Source organism: Nicotiana sylvestris, chromosome 11, assembly GCF_000393655.2.
Source record: "Nicotiana sylvestris chromosome 11, ASM39365v2, whole genome shotgun sequence".
Classification (NCBI taxonomy): domain Eukaryota; kingdom Viridiplantae; phylum Streptophyta; class Magnoliopsida; order Solanales; family Solanaceae; genus Nicotiana; species Nicotiana sylvestris.
Window position 1 is genome coordinate 70,268,345 of NC_091067.1, and position 20,674 is coordinate 70,289,018.

The following is a 20,674-nucleotide window of genomic DNA, read 5'->3' on the forward strand; positions in this document are numbered from 1 at the left end:
ATGGAGGCCAGGGTGCGCCGGTTTGTTCCAGGCCTTAGTTCTTTGGTAATTAATGAGGCTTCTATAGCTGCCTTGAATTCTGATATGAACTATGGGAAGATGGTGGAATTTTCTCAGGCCACAGAGAACCGTAAGTTAAAGAACAGGATGGAGTGATAGCATAGAAATAAGACCCGGTCCGCGGGAAAATTTGGGGAGTCATTTGGTGGGGGTAGATCAGTTTTTAGGGGAGGGTCATCAGGGCCATCCCAGTCTATTGCTCAGTCTTCAGCCAGTGCCCCGCAATTAGGGTCCAATTAGTAGCAGCAGTGGAGTGGTTTTAGGCCCAGTTAGGGCAACAGGGGAACCCACTAGCAGGGTCGGTCAAGAGGGATATTCTAGCAGCAGAGGAGGCCCTCATACCCCACGTGTGGGAAGATGCACTTGGGGATTTGCTACATAAACCTGCCTATATGTTACGGTTGTGGATTGAGGGGTCATATCCATAGAGACTGTCATTCATCCCACCAGGGTGAGGGCAAGGGCACAACACAACCGTCTAGTTCAGCAATTGCTACTTCTTCAGCACCCTCTCTAGATTGAGGCACTCCAGCACCCGTAGGGCGTGGTGCAGCTAGGGGTGGTGCACAGAGTTCGTGAGGACCCAACCATTTCTATGCTATGAGTGTTCACCAGAGTGTAGAGGCTTCTCCCGATGTTGTCATATATATATATTGACTGTCAGAACTCATGATGTATATGCTTTTATTGATCTCGGTTCCACCTTGTCCTGTGTTACCCCTTATGTTGTTATGGAATTTGGGATAGAAGCAGAACAACTTCATGAGTCATTCTATGTATCTACTCCAGTGGGTGAGTCTACTATGGCCATGCGGGTTTATAGAGGTTGTGTTGTCATGATGCGTGGTCGGGTTATGATGGCCGATCTCATCGAATTGGGGATGGTTGATTTTGATATAATAATAGGGATGGATTGACTTTATTCATGTTTTGCATGGCTCGATTGCCAAACTAGAACCATGAGGCTTGAATTTCCTAATGAGCTAGTTGTTTAGTGGAAGGGGGATAATGCGGTGCCAAAAGGTAGGTTTATTTCTTACCTTAAGGCCACGAAAATGATTAACAAGGGTGTATCTATCATTCTATCCGGGTCACGGTCACCGATGTTGAGGCACCTACACTTGAGTCTGTGCCAATTGTGAATGAATTTCAGGATGTCTTCTAGATGAGCTCCCTGGGATCCCACCAGATATGGAGTTTGAGTTTTGGATTGATGTGATGCCAAGCACGCATCCTATATCTATTCCACCTTACAAACTGGCACCGGCAGAATTGAAGGAGCTAAAGGAACAATTGACGGATTTGTTAGAAAAGGGTTTCATCCAACCGAGTGTGTTGCCTTGGGGTGCACCGGTTCTCTTTGTAATAAAGAAAGATGGATCGTTACGGATGTGTATTGACTAGTGGTAGCTCAGCAAAGTCACAATAAAAAATAAGTACCCACTACCAAGCATAAGTGATTTGTTTGATCAATTAGAGGGTGCTAGGTACTTCTCCAAAATTGATTTACGGTCCGGGTATCACCAATTGAAGATCAAGGAGCAGGATATTCCAAAAACATCCTTCAGAACCCGATATGGGCACTTTGAATTCCTGATAATGTCTTTTGGGCTAACAAATGCCTCGGCAACTTTCATGGATCTTATGAATTGATTCTTCAAGCCCTTTCTTGACTCTTTTATGATAGTTTTCATTGATGATATTCTTGTATACTCACGAAGTCGAGAGGACCACACCGATCATTTCAAGGCAATTCTGCAGACTCTTCATCAACACCAATTATATGCACAGTTTTTGAAATGTTAATTTTGGCTTGAATCTGTCACGTTCTAGGGTCATGTCATCTCTAGAGAAGGAATTATGGTTGATCCTCAAAAGATTGTAGCAGTGAAGAATTGGCTGAGACCTACAACTCCAATGGAGATTCGCAGTTTCTTGGGCTTGGTAGGGTATTACCGAAATTTTGTGGAGGGGTTTTCTAGTCTTGCCTCTCCATTGACCAAATTGACGCAGAAAGCGGTTAAGTTCCAATGGTCTGATGCTTGTGAAAGGAGCTTCTTGAAGTTGAAATCAAGATTGATTATAGCACCAGTGTTAACTCTGTCATAGGGCACATATGGGTATGTGGTATCTTGCAATTCTTCAAGGATCGGTCTTGGGTGTATGTTAATGCAACATGGCAAGGTTATAGTGTATGCTTCTAGGTAACTCAAGAATCATGAAAAGAACTATCCAACATATGACTTAGAACTTGCAGCAATTGTATTTTCATTGAAGATTTGGTGTCATTATTTGTATGGTGTCCATGTGGATGTATTCACAGACCATAAGAGCATTCAATATATTTTCAAACAGAATGAATTAAATTTAAGGCAGAGAAGATGGCTGGAGTTACTTAAGGACTACAACATCGATAATCTATATCATCCGGTAAAGGCCAATATTGTGGCGGATGCTCTTAGCCGGAAATCTATGGGTAGTTTGGCTCATTTGGAGGCATATCAAAGTTCGTTGGCCAGGGAGATTCACCAGTTGGCTAGTTTGGGAGTTCGTCTTGCGGACTCTAATGAAAGAGGGATAATTATGCAAAATAGGGCTGAATCATCGCTTGTGGCGGAGGTCAAGGATAAGCAATACAATGATCCATTGTTGGTACAGTTGAAGGAGGGGATCTATACATATAAGACTATGGCTTTTACTCTTGGCATGAATGATGGTACACTAAGGTGCCAAGGGCGACTATGTATTCCGAATGTAGATATATCCGGGAAAGGATCACGACCGAGGCTCACACTTCTAGGTATTCCGTGCACCCAAGTTCTACATAAATGTATCATGATCTCATGGAAGTCTAACATGAAGACGAATGTGGCAGACTTTGTGGTAAAATGTCCAAACTATCAATAAGTGAAGGTCGAGCATCAAAGACCCGATGGGTTGGTATAAAACATAGAAATTCCAATATGGAAATGGGAAATGATTAATATGTATTTTGTGGTAGGGTTACCACTAATTCTGCACAATTTTGACTCAATATGGGTAATTCTGAACTGACTCACGAAGTCAGCACACTTCTTAACAGTTAAATCTACTGACAAGAAGAACAGTATGCTCAGTTATATATCAAGGAAATAGTCAGGTTGCATGGAACTCCAGTTTCTATCATTTTGGATCGAGGAGCACAGTTCACAACTAACCTTTGGAAGAGATTTCAGTAAGGTTTGGGTACCCAAGTGAATCTTAGTATAGCCTTTCAACCGCAGACTGACGGGTAGGAAGAGCGAACTATTAAGACGTTTGAGGATATGTTGCGTGCTTGCGTTCTTGACTTCAAGGGAAGCTGGGATGACCATTTGCCATTCGTTGAATTTTCTTACAACAACAGCTATCATGTTAGTATTCAGATAGCACCATTTGAGGTGTTATATGGTAGGAGATGTAGAACTCCCATTGGGTAGTTCAAAATTGGGGAAGTTGAGTCGATAGGACTAGACTTCATGCATCAAGCTATGGAAAAGGTTAAGATCATTAAGGAGCGGTTGAAAACTGCTCAAAGTCGTCAAAAGTCCTATTCAGATGTTTGTCGCAGATTTGGAATTTAATGAAGATGACTGGGTATTCATGAAGGTTTCCTCTGTGAAGGGTATAATTCAGTTTGGAAAGAAAGAGAAATTATGTCCGAGATATATCGGGCCATATAGAATCATTCAGAGGATTGGTCAGGTGGCGACAAGCTTGAGCTACCGCCTGAGATGTCATTAATTCACCCGGCATTTCATGTGTCTATGCTGAAGAAAGTAATCGGGGATCCGTCGCTTATTGTGCCAGTTGAGACTATTGAAGCTAATGACGAATTGTCATATGAAGAAATTCCAGTTCCTATTCTTGATAGGCAATTCCGAAAGTTGAGAAATAAAGAAATTGCCTCCGTGAAAGTGTTATGGCGGAACCAGCAAGTTGAAGAGGCTGCTTGGGAGGCCGAGGAAGAGATGAGGAAGAAGTATCCCTGCTTGTTTGAATAGCTGTGTAATATGTTGCTTATAAGACCACGTTTGATGTTTTTTTTGTGATACATCAGTGGATTATATATATGTTATTAGGATGTATTTCTAGGGCTCTCTGACAGGTGGATAGGCCGAGTTACAAAGGAAACTCTAGCGAAATTTTCGGAAATTTTGGTAGTTAGTCAAAAATATTGGGACATTTGGAGTGTAGTGTGGTAGTTGAGTTGCATCGGATGCTTATAGTGAACTTTGAACCTCATTCAAGGATGAATGATCTTAAGTGGGGGAGGATATAAGGCCCCATAAAATTCTACCTAAAAACTAGGATTTCGTGGCGCCGAGTTAGGCTTATGAATTAAAGATTGTAGAGATTTCTCACGACGAGCTTCTTTTGGGTTGAATACTACATTGAGGATATAAAGGAAAAATGTTGGCACAACAAGGCATTTCTGCATCCCATTATGCGGTCGGAGAATCACATTGTGGACCACAGAAGGGCCGCAGAGTGAGACAGTCATTTGGGTCCTTTTGTATGTCCTTTTTGCGGCCCATTATGGCGTCTGCAAAACTATTTTGCAGGCCGCACTTTGATCGCATATCCAGCCTTGAGGTTTTTTAGATGGTGGTTCTGAGGTACATTATGCGACAGCAGAACAGGTTTGCGGACCGCAGACTGGTCGCTGACCGAGGTAGAAAATATTGGTTCCGGAGGGCCTATTATCCAGCTCATTTTGCTAATCGCAGAATTATTATGCGGTCGCATATGTGACCGCAGATCCTGTTTCGGGGCTTTATTTTTTGGTTTTTATAACCCGACCCAATCTCGTTATATAAGAGTTTTGGATCATTTTTCTTGTAAAATCTGATACTTTAGAGTGAGAGAAAGAGTCCTAGATGGAGAAAGTGTTCTTCATCAGAAATTTCTCTTCAATTCTTACTTAAATCTTAAACTTATCAAGAGGGTCACCTAGGTTTTCTTCCGAAGAGGTAAGGTTCTATCACTCAAACTCCTGATTTCAAGATGTAACTAGAATGGGCCATTAATAAGGTAATTCATGGGAATGGGAGTGCTTACCTTGCATGCATGTATTCTTAAGGTATATGGGGAGGTTGTGAGTTAAAGATGGAAAAGGATGGGGTGTGGGTTGGTGTAGTCTTTCATAAAAAGATCCATGAAACCTTAATACACACATAGTATTTGATAAAATGCTCAAGTGAGCTAGAATCATGATCGCTTTCCTAATGTTTTTGTTCGATTTTGCTATATTATTAAAATAGATTGAAGTTGCTAATATTCTGGAACATCTTAATGTTTAAGGGAGGTCAATCGAGGTATGTATGGCTAAAACCCCCACTTCTTAGAATTGAACCCCATGGCGTTCATGCAATCGGTGTAAGTCCCAAATTGATCATTATAGAAATTGCTATCTCGAATGTGCTTACGTTGAAGAATATATGTGCAATGTGTATTCCAATGATTTCATCATGTTATCTTACCATCTAAGGATGTGTTTAAAATATGGAATATGTGCTAAAGATGCCTAGACTTCAAGTCAAATTTGAATGAAGATTGTTATGCCAAATTATGTGAAAAGTCTCAACGCGTCTTAGATTCTACATTGCTCACATGTGTAAACAAAGCCTTGAATGAAAAGCCTTGTTGTGATTGTTGATGATAAAAATGTTAGGATGTGGAAAAGAACTTGAATTATTAAATGCGGCCAAGAGCCATATATGAAATGAGATGATTGATAGAAAATTGTAATGTCTTGGGCAAGACGGCCTAGCCGATCGAGCCATGATTATATGCCATGCCACACACATGGTAGAGACTGCGCTAAAATTTGAAACTGAAAATTGAAATTGATATTTGTGGTTGATGTATCAAAAGAGACGGTGTAGCTAATTGGGTCGTGATTGGACTCCATGTATGAATACGATGGTATTATGAATAAAGGTATATTGGTACTAAAGACCTCCCCACCAAAAATCGTGGAAATTACTTGAAAGCTTACGTGATTCTTAATTTGATGATATGGTATTGTTTAATGCTTCTATCGATTTCGTGATTATTCCTTCTTGTATTATTGTTCACTATAATGAGATGGTGTTTAGTTATATACACTAACGTCCTTTTTGCCGGTGGGGTTGTATCTTTAATTGATACATGTGGTTCCACAGCAGGCAGCATCGATCAGTGTTAGCGGTATACTCCTCCCAACAGTGTTGGTGAGCCCCATTTAATTTCAGGATCATACATCTTTTGATCCTTATGTATTATACTTGAGGTATAGCCGGGGCCTTGTTGCCTGCACTTTTGTAGTACTCTTTTGTATTTATTTAAAGGCTCCGTAGACACTATGTGGGTAGTATATGGGTATTAGAATGGTCAACAGATCATGTTGTATTTTAGACTCTTGTTCCGCTCAATCATAAGAATGTGTGTATTTTGAACTTAACAATAATGTAACTAATGAAATGATTTAGTGATGTCTATATGATCTACCTATTATCTAATTAATGAAAGCATGCCCTTTCGTGATCGTAAGTGAGTCGGGTCGGAAGTGTCTAATAGGCTTGCTCGACCGGGTCCACTCAGTTGTGTGCCGGTTGTGCTCCCCGAGTTTAGGGCATGACAAAAAACTCGAACTACAAAGAAAAAGAGAGGCAGTATAATGATACGTCGTAGGGATCGTTCTGATGTTATCGCTTTTCGATTTTGTACCTGGGATGTTAATATTCTTTCAAACCATATTAGAGAGCTCAAGGATAGGTTTTATGGGTGTTCTCTGGTCGGGTGATATGTAAAAATGAAGAGAGAGAGAGACGACTTAAGACCTATATATCAACTTTTGAAAAGTCAAAGAGGTGCTAGCTTGGCACCCTAGCATTGGCCCATTTTTCGACGCTTATATCTTTTTATCCGGATATCGTATGAATGAACAGTTAAGAACATTAGAAACTACATTCCAAGATCTTCAATTTTGTATATAATATTTCCCAAAAATACCCCATATAGCACACGAAATTTATTGCTCGAAAAGCTTTATTAAAAGGAAAATCCTTAGTTGGCTTTTTCGCAACTTAAATCTGATTTTTCCCAAACTTTATATTTTCTATCCAAACATCATATATGACTTAGTCATATTATGACTTTAAACTCATTTAAATCATGATTAAAAAGTCTCATATTCATTATGCATGACCTTGGGACACACAGGGTCTAACAATCTTCCCCCCTTAGAAACATTCGTCCTCGAATGTTAAACTCCCTGAGATATATAGAAATTTTGGCAGAGTCTCTTCTGTACTGGTAACCAACCTATCAGATAAAAAACCCAACAATGCAAAGCCACACAGGTCCAGAATCATCAATAACACCAATGGCCTCACACGACCAATGACAATAACTAACATAAGAATCAAGTACCATATACATAACTAAAGGCTGTGATTTCTCCATCTCATCCTCCTCCGAAAGAGGAAACAAGTGAGGATACCTAGACTTCATGTCTTTTTCATCTTCTCAAGTCATCTCCTCCATATTATTGTTCCTCCAAAGTACTTTAATCGAAGATACGTCTTTAGATCTCAATCACTGAACATGTCTGTCGAGTATAGAAATGGGAGCTTCCTTATAGGCTAGCTGCTCTGTGACCTGTACATTGTCAACTAGAATAAGCTCTAGAAGGATATCTGATACACTTACGGAGCATGGACACATGAAAACCTAGGTGTACTGACTCCAAGTCGCAAGGCAAGTCTAACTCATATGCTACCTGGCCTACTCTGCGTATGATCTTATAAGGTCCAATGTACCGAGGGCTAAGATTTCCTTTCTTACTGAATCTTATAATGCCTTTCATCGATGATACTCTTAGGAATACCTAGTCATCTACCTGAAACTCCAAGTCTTGTCGTCGATTATCTGCGTAGAACTTCTGACGACTTTGAGCTTCTAATAGCCTTTCTCGTATAAGCTTAATCTTCTCAACTGCCTATTGTACCAACTCTGGTCCTACTAACTTAGTTTCCCCAACCTCGAACCATGCGATAGGTGACCTACACTTTCGTCCGTAAAGAGCTTCATATGGAGCCATCTGAATACTGGAATGACAGCTAATTATATGCGAACTCAATAAGTGGAAGATGATCATCCTAGATACCCTTGAAGTTTATCACACAAGAATGTAGCATATCCTCCAGTGTTTGAATAGTACGTTCAGCCTAACCGCCTGTCCAGAGATGAAATGTTGTACTAAGACTTACTTGAGTCCCCAATCTTTTTTGGAAGGACCTCTAGAAATTAGCTGTAAACTGAGCACCTTTAATTGAGATAATAGATACAAAGACACCATGAAGTCATACTATATCATTCTAGTTGACGATGTCCAGGTCACAGAGCAGCTAGCATATGAGGAAGCTCCCATTTCTATTCTAGATAGACAGGTTCAGAGATTGAGAACTAAAGAATTATCTTCAATTAAAGTACTTTTGAGGAACAATAATGTGAAGGAGATGACTTGGGAAGCTGAAAAAGACATGAAGTTTGGGTATCCTCACTTGTTTCCTCTTTCGGAAGAGGATGAGACTAAGACATCACAGCCTTTAGGTACGTATATGGTACTTGATTCTTATGTTAGTTATTGTCATTGGTCGTGTGAGGCCATTAGTGTCATTGATTATTATGTCCTTGTGTGGCTTTGTAATGTTGGGTTTTTTTGTTTGACAGGTTGGTAGCGGTACCAGTAAAGAAGAGACTCTGCCAAAATTTCTAAAGATTTCTGGGAGTTTAACATTCAAGGACGAATGTTGGGGGGAAAGTTGCTAGACCTTATGCGTCCCAAGGTGAAGCATAATGAATATAAGACTTTTTATTCATGATTTAAATGAGTTTAAAGTCATAATATGACTATATATTATGTTTGGATAGAAAATATAAAGTTTGGGAAAAATCATATTTAAGTTGCTGAAAAACCGACTAAGGATTTGCCTTGTAACAGAGCTTTTTGAAAAATACATTTCGTGTGTTATATGAGGTCATTTTGGGACGTATTGTATACCAAATTGAAGGTATTGGAATGTAGTTTCTAATGCTGTTAATCGTTCATTCATACAAAATCCGGATAAAAAGATATAAGCGTCTGAAGAAAAACCAATAATATGGTGCCAAGCTAGCACCTCTTTGACTTTTCAAAAATGGATATATATATAAATATAGGCCTTATGTCATCTCTTTCTTCACTTTTACACATACCAAGACTAGAATAAGACCGCTAAACTTATCCTCAAGCTCTTCACAAGAGTTTCCAAGAATATTAACATCACGGGTAGGAAATCAAGAAGCGATAACACTAGAACAATTCCGACGACGTAAGTATCGCTATATCGCCTATGTTTTCCTTTGAAATTTGAGTTTTGGAAGGTACTTCATAGTTACGAAAGTGTTTAACTTATATATTTAAGCTTTAAATATCAAGTAAGGTTGATAAATTCATTTCCTAATAGTTAGAACTCATGGAACGACAATCAGAAACCGTGAGTTCGAGTTATTTGACTTGTAGTGGACTGTTTTGGGGGCTGTTTCATGTTGCCTTTGGGCTGTCTATTTTGCTGATTTTTTACGGGGTTTTGGAGGATAAAAGGTGTGGAGAAACACCACATAATGAAGGAATGGTGGGCTGGTCATTTGTCGTTACATTTTTAGGTTGTTTGGCACTACTTTTGTTGTTGTTTTATGTATGAAGTGATTAGGGTGTGTGGGCTGTTTTGAGATATATTGTGATGGAGATAAGGTCGGAAAGTGATGCATACATATTGTTATATTTTTGTTCTTTGTGTTGTTGGTATATGGTATTGGAGGAGGGTCTTATTATAGGGGAGATGTTGCCTAAATTTACGTAAATGAGCTACTAGTTTAAGTTGTGAACTTAGCCTTTACTCAACACTGATTTTGAATCTCCTTATGTTGTGGTAGATAGAGTTGAGTTGTTTGAAGAATTACTTGGAAGGTATTAAGGACTCAAAAGAGTTAAGGTATGTTAAGGCTAAACCTTTCTTTCATTTTGACATGATCCAGTAACTACATGTGTTTGATACCGAGGCATAAGGAGAAGTTTCTCCTGAATTTATGTACATTATCCTAGTCTCATATGTTACAACATTCTCCCTTGTCGAGACTTCATATTTAGTTTAGTTTTGTGTTCTTTCAGCCATGAGAGCAAATAGTTTATATATATATATATATATATATATATATAGTATTATCACCACCATTGAGCTATAATCGATGGGCATGACCCTATAGGCAATATATTATCAGATGGTAAGTTATATGCTGAGCCTATAATGGCCGAGCGCCTATGAGCGAGCCTACTATGGCAGAGTAGTTACACATAACGAGCCATATAAAGTCGGATAGCTATTTCATTTGCTATATTGAGAGAGTTGAGTCATCATCAGCAGGTAAGCATATTTTCAGATTTTCTTTAACTCACAGTTACTTTCAGTTATTATATTATCAGTTCAGTTTCAGCTTTTAGTTATTTTGTTGCCTTACATACTTGGTACATTATTTCGTACTGACGTCCCTTTTGCCGGGGATGCTGCATTTCATGCTTGTAGGCCCTCATTGACAGTTGGACAGACCCTCCTAGCATACAGAGTCAAACATTAGCTTGGTTGGTAAGCTCCACTTTCTCAGAGTTACCAGGTCTAGACCATGGAGTCCATTTTATATATACATGTTTGATGGCTAGGTCGAGGCCCTGTCCCAACCATGGTACAGTTCAATTATCTTTAGAGGCTTGTAGATGACTCCTGTATATTTTGTATATCACTAGATGTTCATGGAGGCTTCGTCGGCCTTCATAGTTATATATATATCATCTTTCGAGTATGTTTACCCCATAGATGAGAGAGGCGTTATTTTCAAACGATTCAGAATATGGCCTTATCGGCCGAAGTTGAGGGTTACCCTTCTAGAGTTCACAGTTACAGAGTGGTACTCTCAGGCTGAGTATGGCACCGGGTGCCGGCCACACCTATTTAGGTTTGGGGCATGACAAACATGGTATTATAGCAGTTTTGTCCTAAGGAGTCTACAAGCTGTGTCTAATAGAGCCTTGTTTACAGATGCGTTGTGCACCACATTACATAAATAGGAAGCTACAAGGCATTTAGAAGTATGTTACCCTTCTTTCAAATCCACATCGTTCTATAGAGCTGAGTCATTAGAGTTCGAGCCAAGATTTATGTTTGCTAATTATAGAGATGTTTGCAATTTGAAAAATTGTAACTAGCAAGTGGGCTACTACGGCAGTAGGTTAGGGAACTAGTAGAGAGAGAATTCCTGACAATGTGGCCCAGTTTGAGGCCCTATCAAATCGTGCATACCGGATGTGTGAATTTCCTACTTAAGACCCTAAGACGGGAATATCTAATATACCCCGCGAATAGCAGGCCATGGGAGTATTAGAAGGTAAAAGTATAAGTTTCAACATATAATAGAAGCAAGGTGGAGAAGGGTATGAGGTACCCAGTTAGTAAAGATCATTAGTTTTTAAAATTCAGGCAGAAAAATATATGTATTTGAGTTACCGTTACAGTAACAAAAGTATGTACAATTGGCCACACCCATCTTAGTTATGCCCTATGGGAGCTAACATGTATTGTTTAAGAGAAAGATGGGTCATCAGGAACCAGCTGGGGTTAGAGTAACCCAAAATGATTTATGGATTGTGATCATTAGCTAAAATTTTGGAAGGATAGTGCAAACGTGGTAATAGATCTCTTTGTGAGACACCCAGGTGGCGCACTCTAGAATAGAACAGTCAGATATGAACACTACAACGTTCAACAATATCATAATACATGTAGTGGCATCCTAGAAGGAATAAATATTTACTTTAGTATGACTCCGCCCCTAGTAAAAAGAGAATAGTAGGCGACCCTAAGAGCCAATGAGATGAAGCAGAGGAAGATAAAAGTGAAAGAATATTTTGTTGAAGTTTTTAGAATAAGGTAACAAATAGAGATATTAGCAAGAGAATAAGAAGAGAGTAAATAAAGCATTATGAGTAAGATGTGATAAAAGGGTAATAACGGTAAATCATAATATGGCAGGATGACACACTCTGTAGTCAAGTAAACGAAAAACAAGAGGTGACAGGCGTTGAGACTACGAAAGAGTATAAGCCATAAAGTCATATCCTCATTTCAAGAAAATGAGTTGGCGACTCCAACATAATTACCAGAAGGCTAAGTTAGACCCCCCGGAGTAATAGAAATCAACATAGGCTAGTAAACAAATAAAAAATCAAACATGATTTAGGGACCAAAGGATTTGACAATAGTCGACATAGTAAGAATTTCAGAAATCGTGTTTCAAAAATGATAGAATACGGAAGAGTAAACTTTAAAGGTCATTAAGGAATACGTTTCCCTAAAGCAAGCAATGTGAGCAGAGTTATGCTTAAGGGACTAAGTGTGCCAGTAACATTAGGTGTCACCCTCGCACATAAGAAATTCAGATATCCCTGGTATAGAAGCGTTACCGCAAGGCGAGTAAGAGTGAGTGAAGATGTGAAAAGATGCCAAAGATAAAGAGGTAACTATAGACTAATAAAGTAAGAATGCGGTAAAAAGGCGAAAAGGGTGAGATTGCATTTATTCATATCCTACATACATGTTATGACTCCAGAACATTATACAAGCATGATGGTGGGGAGATGCAATAAGGGTTCCCGCACCAGATATTATTGATAAATAAGTGCGAATGAACATTTGATATATTAGGAGCCAGTGCAAAATGTAAGTTAAGACACAAAACATAACCCAAGAGAGGTTACACAAAATATAAATATGAACATGGACTGACGAGTAGTTAGTAGTTGATTCAAAAAGAGCTTGGTTATGGATAGACAAGACGTCTCAAATAAATCAATAGATCATGCAAGATAAATGTAGTGAAACCCATCATAGGGAATTCAATCTCTCAGATACGACATCGTAATCCTCGATAAATATTCAGATAAGAGTTGGGGTAGTAGAAGGTACAATATAAGTGTTACGAAAATAAAAGAGAGTGCCACTAGGGAGACAACTGAAATTTCAATTAAGAAGCAACCGTACAAGCACAAGGGCGTGGAGGTATGTAACTAAGGATAATAATAGGTGAGTTAGAACATCAAAATTCCATAGGCTATACAATGTAATAAGATTGCAGCTTTACAAGAGTCAGAGGGTCTTCCCTAAGCACTGCAACGAAAGACTAGCTGAGGATAAAAGGAAGAAGGCTTCAACATAAGCATAGTGACCTAAAGAAGAAATGGTGTTATAACAACAGTCTCACTATAATATTGTATACACTCCATAAGAAAGTGGCACCTATCGTGACTAAGGAACAGGAAGTAAAATCCAAAGTAATATTCGAGATCATATGAGCTGCACGAAATTCCATTAGGCGTGGGCACTAAGATAAGTCAAGTATTCATGCAACAATTGGCAGAATGACCAGGAAAAGTAATTGCTCGCTTTTTAAAGAAGGCTGAGAAGGCGCGAAAGGATGTAAAGCCCCTTAAAACTTTGCTAAGTAATTTAAGGTTTCATGGTGCCAAGGTAGGCTAATTATTTTATCTTGCATGCAAATGAGGATTCATTATATAATGGATATCAATTGGATATATTAATAAGCATATAAGTCATATTATAAGTGATTTGGGGCCTAAGGAGAGGCCTAAGTCTAAGGCATGTTGGAAAATTTCATAATAGACTAAAGTTGTAAATAAGTACGCACAAGACCTCACTTTGGATAAGCATATCTCCATCTATAAATGGTTTTGTGCGATGCACAACCAATAAAATTAAATTACTTTGAGTCTAGTTTTCAACGCATCAAACCGTTTGTTATTTGGAGGTGTATACAAAAAGTTATGATAATTTTACCGGACTTGTGTCAGACGCGCGTCCGCGGCGCGACCATGGCGCGGCCGCGGGAAAACTAAAAGTTTCTGCATCCGAACGCGGTACGAGAGAGGCCACCGCATATCGGGTGCGGTTTGACCGTGTCATGCACCTAGCAGCCCTATAAATACCCCAAGACCGGGTATGGAGAGTCTCTAAGTCATTTTTTTGAGCTAGGACTTGCTCTATCAAGGGGAATCCGTCCTATACTTCCCTCCTATGATCCAAGGTAATGTTTTTGGAGTATTTTGAGTTGAGTACTACTCCTAAACACTTATATTAACAAGGATTGATCTTGAAAATTTATAGATTCCCATTCAAATCCCTAAAATGATCAAGAACACTACAAGTGGTGATTCTCAAGATTCTTACTACAAGAGGTATGCCTATCATCTCTAACTACTCTATGGTGATTATTTATGTATGATATATACGTTAGAACTCATGGGATGGTGATTGGAAGTCATAGGTGCCTAGCCTAGGTTGTGTTGGTATTAGAGATTATGAGATGGGTTATTGAGGTATAATTCTTGGGTGTAATAGTATTATGTATACATGCATGTACAAATTAGGTTTGTGGGAAGATTGTTGAACATAAATAAGTAAAGATTGGGTTGGAAAATGAAGTAATTCTTGTAAAAGAGATTTGAAATCAAGATGCTCAACTAGTATTTGATAAAATGCTCAAATAAGCTGAAACCATGAATACCTTCCTAATTTGTGCTCAATTTTGTTATGTCTCAAGTAGATTGGGATTGCTAGAATTTTTGGAATGTCGTAGTAACTTAAGGAAAGATTAAACAAGGTATGTATGGCTAAAACCCCATCCTTTTAGAAATTGAGCCTCCATGGTGCCCGTGCAAATGTTGTAAGCCCGGAATTCGATTGATGTGGTACTTGTTATGTCAAATAAATTGATGTTGTGAAAATGTATGTGGAAGATGCTTCTCTATGTGTTTAGTGTGTTATTCTTTGTAAATTGAGGATGTGAGGAAAAACATGAGCTATGTGATAAATGCCTAAATGTCAAGTCAAGGTTACATTGTGATTAATATGCCGAACTAGATGAATTTCTCTCTATGTTTATAACTTAAATTGCTTTTGTATGTGCCTATGATCCTAAATGGCAAGATAAATGTTGAAAACGGGAATATTGCGAAATGTGAGTTATGGAATGTGGTAATTGTGGCCCCAAGTGCCGAGAAACTAATTCATGTGAATCCAAAGATTAAAGTGAGATGATTAACGGAAAAAGGGTAATGTCTTGGTAAGACGGCTTAGCCGATCGGGCCGTGATCGGACGCCATGTTATACACACATGGTGGTAATGTATTGATAATTGAAATTGAAAACTGAGAATGAAATAAGAGTAATGTCTTGGTAAGACGGCTTAGCCGATCGGGCCGTGATCGGGCTCCGCTCAAAGAAGCAATGGTTATGTGGATGATGATGCAACGATAAGGAATGCCCCAAACAAAAATTTCAGAAATTATGTGAAAACTATGTGAACCTCTTATATTATTGATGTGATGCTTATTTGAAGCTTTATTGTCCTTATGATTTCTTTTACTCTTGTATGGTTGTTCTTTCTAACTGGATAGTGTTTAGTTATACATACTAGTACTATTCCATTGTACTAACGTCCCTTTTGCCGGGGGTGCTACATTTTTTTAAATGAATGTAGGTGGCTCCATAGCGGATAGTGCCGATCACGGGTAGCGGAGCATCCTCCTCTGAAAGTCTTGGTGAGCCCCTTTCTCCTTAAAGGGGGTTATGTTGTACATCATTTGCTATAGATACCCACTTTTGAGGTATAGATGGGGCCTTGTCGTCGGCATTGTCATACTTGTCTTTCACATCCTTAGAGGCTCCGTAGACATATGTGTGGGTTATGTACGGGTGTTGGATGGGTCTACGAACTATGTTGTAATTCTAGCTCTCGCTTCTATATAGTGTAATTGTATGGAATCTTGGAAACATAACTACGGTTTAAGGTTGTGATATAAAATGAACTAACCGCGTTGAATGTACTATCTTTCCTATTGCCTAAATAAATGAAAGCATGGCTTCCTTATTCATATTGAGATGGGTAGAAAGTGTTTGATAAGGCTTGCTCAATTGGGTTCACTCGATTAAGCACCGGTCGCGCCTCCCGAGATTGGGGCGTGACAAACTTGTTATCAGAGCCTAAGGTTTTAAGGTGTACTAGGATGTCTCGGAGCCATGCCTAGTGGAGTCCTTCTTATCGGTGTGTAGTCGACCACATCTATAAGTTAGAGGCTAATTAGGCATTTAGGAATAACACCCTTCTTTGATATTCTGTATCGTGTGGTACAACTTGTTATGAAACTATTCCCTCTCTAATTAGTGCATTGTCCTATCTTTCAGTAAATGACACCTAAGAAGAAAGAGAGAACTGGCCAAGAAGCCAATGCCACCTCAAGAGTGGCTGATGATTCATTCCTTGACACTACAGGTGAGGGTAGCGCCCTTATATCACCCTGCCTGGTGTTAGATGTGGCAGTGTCATATAATCTTCTGTTGGGTCTTCTATTCCAGAGTAGACTACCCCAGTTCCTACACCTACGGAGGGTACTACTATCCCTCCCATTGACACTCTTATTCCACCTCCAGCCCCAGCTTTCGGTTCTGGTATTTCTAATGGGGATTTTAGGGGAGCTATTCAGATGTTGACCCAGCTAGTAGCCTCTCAGGCCTAGAGGTCAAATGTTGCACCTAGTTCGTCCAGCCAGCAAGGGGATTCCACTAGTTTCAGGGTGAACAGATTTCTTCAGTTATACCCTCCAGTATTTACGGGTGCCAATCCAGAAGAAGACCCTCAGGATTTTATTGACGAGATGCACAAGACCCTCAGGGTTATGCATTCAACTGAGACAGAGGGAGTAGAGTTGGCTGCCTACCATCTGAAAGGGGTGGCCTATTCATGGTTTGAGTTGTGGGAAGATTACTGTGAGGAGGGGAGCCCTCCGGCGACGAGGAGCGAGTTTATGATGCCTTTATAGATTATTTCCTGCCTGCCGAGACAAGGGCAACCCGTGTAGTAGAGTTTGAGAATCTGAAGTAGGGTAGCAGAAGTGTGTGGGATACCATATGGAGTTTGCTCGCTTGTCTAAATATGCTATTCATATGTTGCCCACAATGGGAGCTAGGGTGCGTCGATTTGTTCAGGATCTCAATCCTTTAACAATTAATGAGGCTTCTACAGCTGCATTGAATTCTGACATGAATTATGGAAAGATGGTGGCATTTGCCCAGGCCACAGAGAATCGTAAATTGAAGAACAGAATAGAGAGGGAGGGTAATAGAAAGACCCGGTCTACGGGCAACATGGGTGAGTCATTCGGTAGGGGAATATCACCTTTTAGGGGAGGATCATTAGGGACATCCCAGTCTGTTGCATAGTTTTCAGCCAGTGCACCGCCATCAGGGCCCAGCCAGCAGCAGTGGAGTTGTTTTAGGCCCAATCAGGGCAACAGAGGATCCTATTAGTGGGGTCGGTCAGGAGAGAGATCCCAATAGTAGCAGAGGTCTCCGTGCCCCAAGTGAGGGAAGATGCACTCAGGGGTTTGCTACTTGGAGTTACCCGTATGTTATGGATGTGGGATGAGGGGCCACATTCAGAGGCATTGTCATACATCCCGCCAAGGAGCGGGTAGGGGAAAAACACAATCATCCAGTCCAGCAGCTGCTACATCCTCAGCCCCCTCTCCAACTCGAGGTGCCCCAGCACCCGCAGGGCGTGGTGTAGCTAGGGGTGGTCCGCCAGTTCAGGAGGACCTAGCCGGTTCTATGATATGAGTGGTCGCCAGACTGTAGAAGCTTCTCCAAATGTTGTATAGGTATTCTGACTGTCCAATCTCATGATGTGTATGCACTTATTGACCCCGATTCCACCTTGTCCTATGTTACCCCTTTTGTTGCTATGGAATTTGGGATAGAATCGGATCAGCTTCATGAGCCATTTTTGGTGTCTACTCTAGTGGGTGAGTCTATTACAGCTGCTCGAGTTTATAGAGGTTGTGTTGTTACGGTAAGGGGTAGGGATACCACGGTCAATCTTACTGAATTAGGGATAGTCGATTTTGATGTAATAATGGGAATGGATTGCCTTTATTCATGCTTTGCCAAACTTGACTGTCGAACTAGAACCATAAGGCTTAAATTTCCTAATGAGCCCGTTGTTGAGTGGAAGGGAGATAATGTAGTGCCCAAAGGTCGGTTTATTTCTTACCTTAAGGCCGCGAAGATGATCAAGAAGGGGTGTATCTATCATTTAGTTCGGGTTGCGGACACCAATGTCGAGGTGCCTAGCCTTGAATCCGTGCCAGTTATGAATGAGTTTTGAGATGTCTTCCCACATGAACTCTCTGGAATTCCTCCAGACAGGGAGATTGATTTTGGGATCGATGTGATGCCAGGCACGGAGCCTATATCAATTCCACCTTGCAGAATGGCACCGAAGGAATTGAAAGAGCTAAAGGAACAATTGAAGGATTTTCTAGAAAAGGGTTTCATCCGACCGAGTGTGTCACCATGGGGCGCACCGGTCTTGTTTGTAAGGAAGAAAGATGGGTCACTACGGATGTGTATTGACTACTGGCAACTCAACAAGGTCGCAATCAAAAATAAATATCCTCTACCAAGGATAAATGACTTGTTTGATCAATTGCAAGGTGCTACATGTTTCTCAAAAATTGACTTGCAGTCTGGGTATCATCAATTGAAGATAAGGGAATAGGATATTCCAAAAATAGCTTTCAGGACTCGGTATGGGCACTTTGAATTTATGGTGATGTCTTTAGGGCTGACAAATGCCCTGGCAGCTTTCATGGATCTTATGAATCAAGTCTTCAAGCCTTTTCTAGACTCCTTTGTGATAGTATTCATTGACAATATTCTTGTATATTCCCGAAGTCGAGAAGATCATGCTAACTATCTCAGGGCAGTTTTGCAGACTCGTCAGCAACATCAACTGTATGAAAAATTTTCGAAATGTAAATTCTAGCTTGAATCCGTCGCATTCTTGGGTCATGTCGTCTCCAGGGAAGGAATTATGGTTGATCCTCAAAAGATTGCAGCAGTGAGGAATTGGCCCAGACCTACCACTCCAACAGAGATTCACAGTTTCTTGGGTTTGGCTGGGTACTGCATGAGATTTGTGGAGGGGTTTTCTACTCTTGCCTCTCCATTGACTAAATTGACCCAGAAAGCAGTTAAATTCCAATGGTCTGATGCTTGTGAAAGGAGTTTCCAAGATTTGAAATCAAAACTAACTACAACGCCGGTATTAACCCTACTAGAGGGTACATAGGGATTTGTGGTGTATTGCGACGCTTCAAGGATCGGGCTTGGGTGTATGTTAATGCAACACAACAAGGTTATAGCCTACACTTCTAGGCAACTCAAGAACCATGAAAATAATTATCCAACCCATGACTTAGATCTTGCGGCAGTGGTGTTTGCACTAAAGATTTTGCAACATTATTTGTATGGGGTGCATGTGGATGTAATTACGGACCACAAGAGCCTTCAATCTATTTTCAAGCAAAAGGAGTTGAATCTGAGACAAAGAAGATGGATAGAGTTACTCAAGGACTATGACATTGATATTCTCTATCACCCGGGAAAGGCTACTGTTGTAGCGGATGCTCTTAGTAAAAAATTTATGGGGAGCTTGGATCATTTGGTGGCATATCAGAGGCCGTTGGCCAGAGAGGTTCACTAATTGGCTAGTTTGGGAGTTCGCCTGGCGGACTCTAATGAAGGAGGAGTGATTGTGCACAATAGGGTTGAATCATCGCTTGTGACGAAAGTGAAAGAGAAACAATTCAGCGACCCATTGTTAGCACAACTGAAAGAGGGGATTCATAAATACAATACCATAGCTTTTTCCCTTGGCATGGATGATGGTACCCTACGGTACCAAGGCCGCCTATGTGTTTTGGATATTGACGGTCTTCGGGAAAGGATCATGGCAGAAGCTCACACTTCCAGGTATTCCGTGCACCCAAGTTCTATGAAAATGTATCATGATCTCAAGGAAGTTTATTGGTGGAATGACATGAAAAGAGATGTGGCAGACTTTGTGACTAGATATCCAAACTATCAGCAAGTGAAGGCCGAACATCAAAGACCTGGTGGATTGGCTCAAAGCATAGAAATTCCAATATGGAAATGGGAGATGATCAACATGGATTTTGTGGTAGGGTTGTCGCGCACTCCGTGCAAGTTCGACTCAATTTGGGTGATCGTGGATCGACTCACAAAATTAGCACACTTCTTGCCAGTTAAATCTACTGATACAGCAGAATAGTATGCTCAATTGTATATCAATGAAATAGTTAGGTTGCATGGCACTCCAGTCTCAATCATTTCAGATCGAGGGGTTGAGTTCACAACCAACCTTTGGAAGAAACTTCAGTAGGGCTTGGGCACGCAGGTAAATCTCAGCACAGCTTTCCATCCTCAAACCGACGGGCAAGTAGAGCGAACTATTCAGACACTTAAGGACATGTTGCGTGTTTGTACTCTTGATTTCAAAGGTAGCTAGGATGACCATTTGCCACTCATAGAATTTGCTTACAACAACAGCTTCCATGATAGTATCCAGATGGCACCATTTGAGG

The 20,674-nt window shown here is 40.3% G+C and overlaps 1 protein-coding gene across 1 annotated transcript; it reads left to right on the forward strand.

Moving 5' to 3' along the window:
- On the forward strand, positions 1-4,082 carry LOC138881144 (uncharacterized). The gene is made up of 6 exons (XM_070161348.1): positions 1-130; positions 1,214-1,422; positions 1,894-2,004; positions 2,112-2,180; positions 2,416-2,776; positions 3,784-4,082. The coding sequence occupies exons 1-6, from the start codon at positions 1-3 to the stop codon at positions 4,080-4,082; spliced, it is 1,179 nt and encodes a 392-aa protein (XP_070017449.1).
- Positions 4,083-20,674: the final 16,592 nt, after the last annotated feature.

Coding starts and splice junctions, on each gene's coding strand:
- LOC138881144 (XM_070161348.1), top strand. CDS start 1: ATGGAGGCCAGGGTGCGCCGGTTTGTTCCAGGCCTTAGTTCTTTGGTA. Junction 1,423..1,893: donor GGGGTGCACCGGTTCTCTTT/GTAATAAAGAAA, acceptor GTCACGTTCTAG/GGTCATGTCATCTCTAGAGA. Junction 2,777..3,783: donor TACTCTTGGCATGAATGATG/GTACACTAAGGT, acceptor AGGATTGGTCAG/GTGGCGACAAGCTTGAGCTA.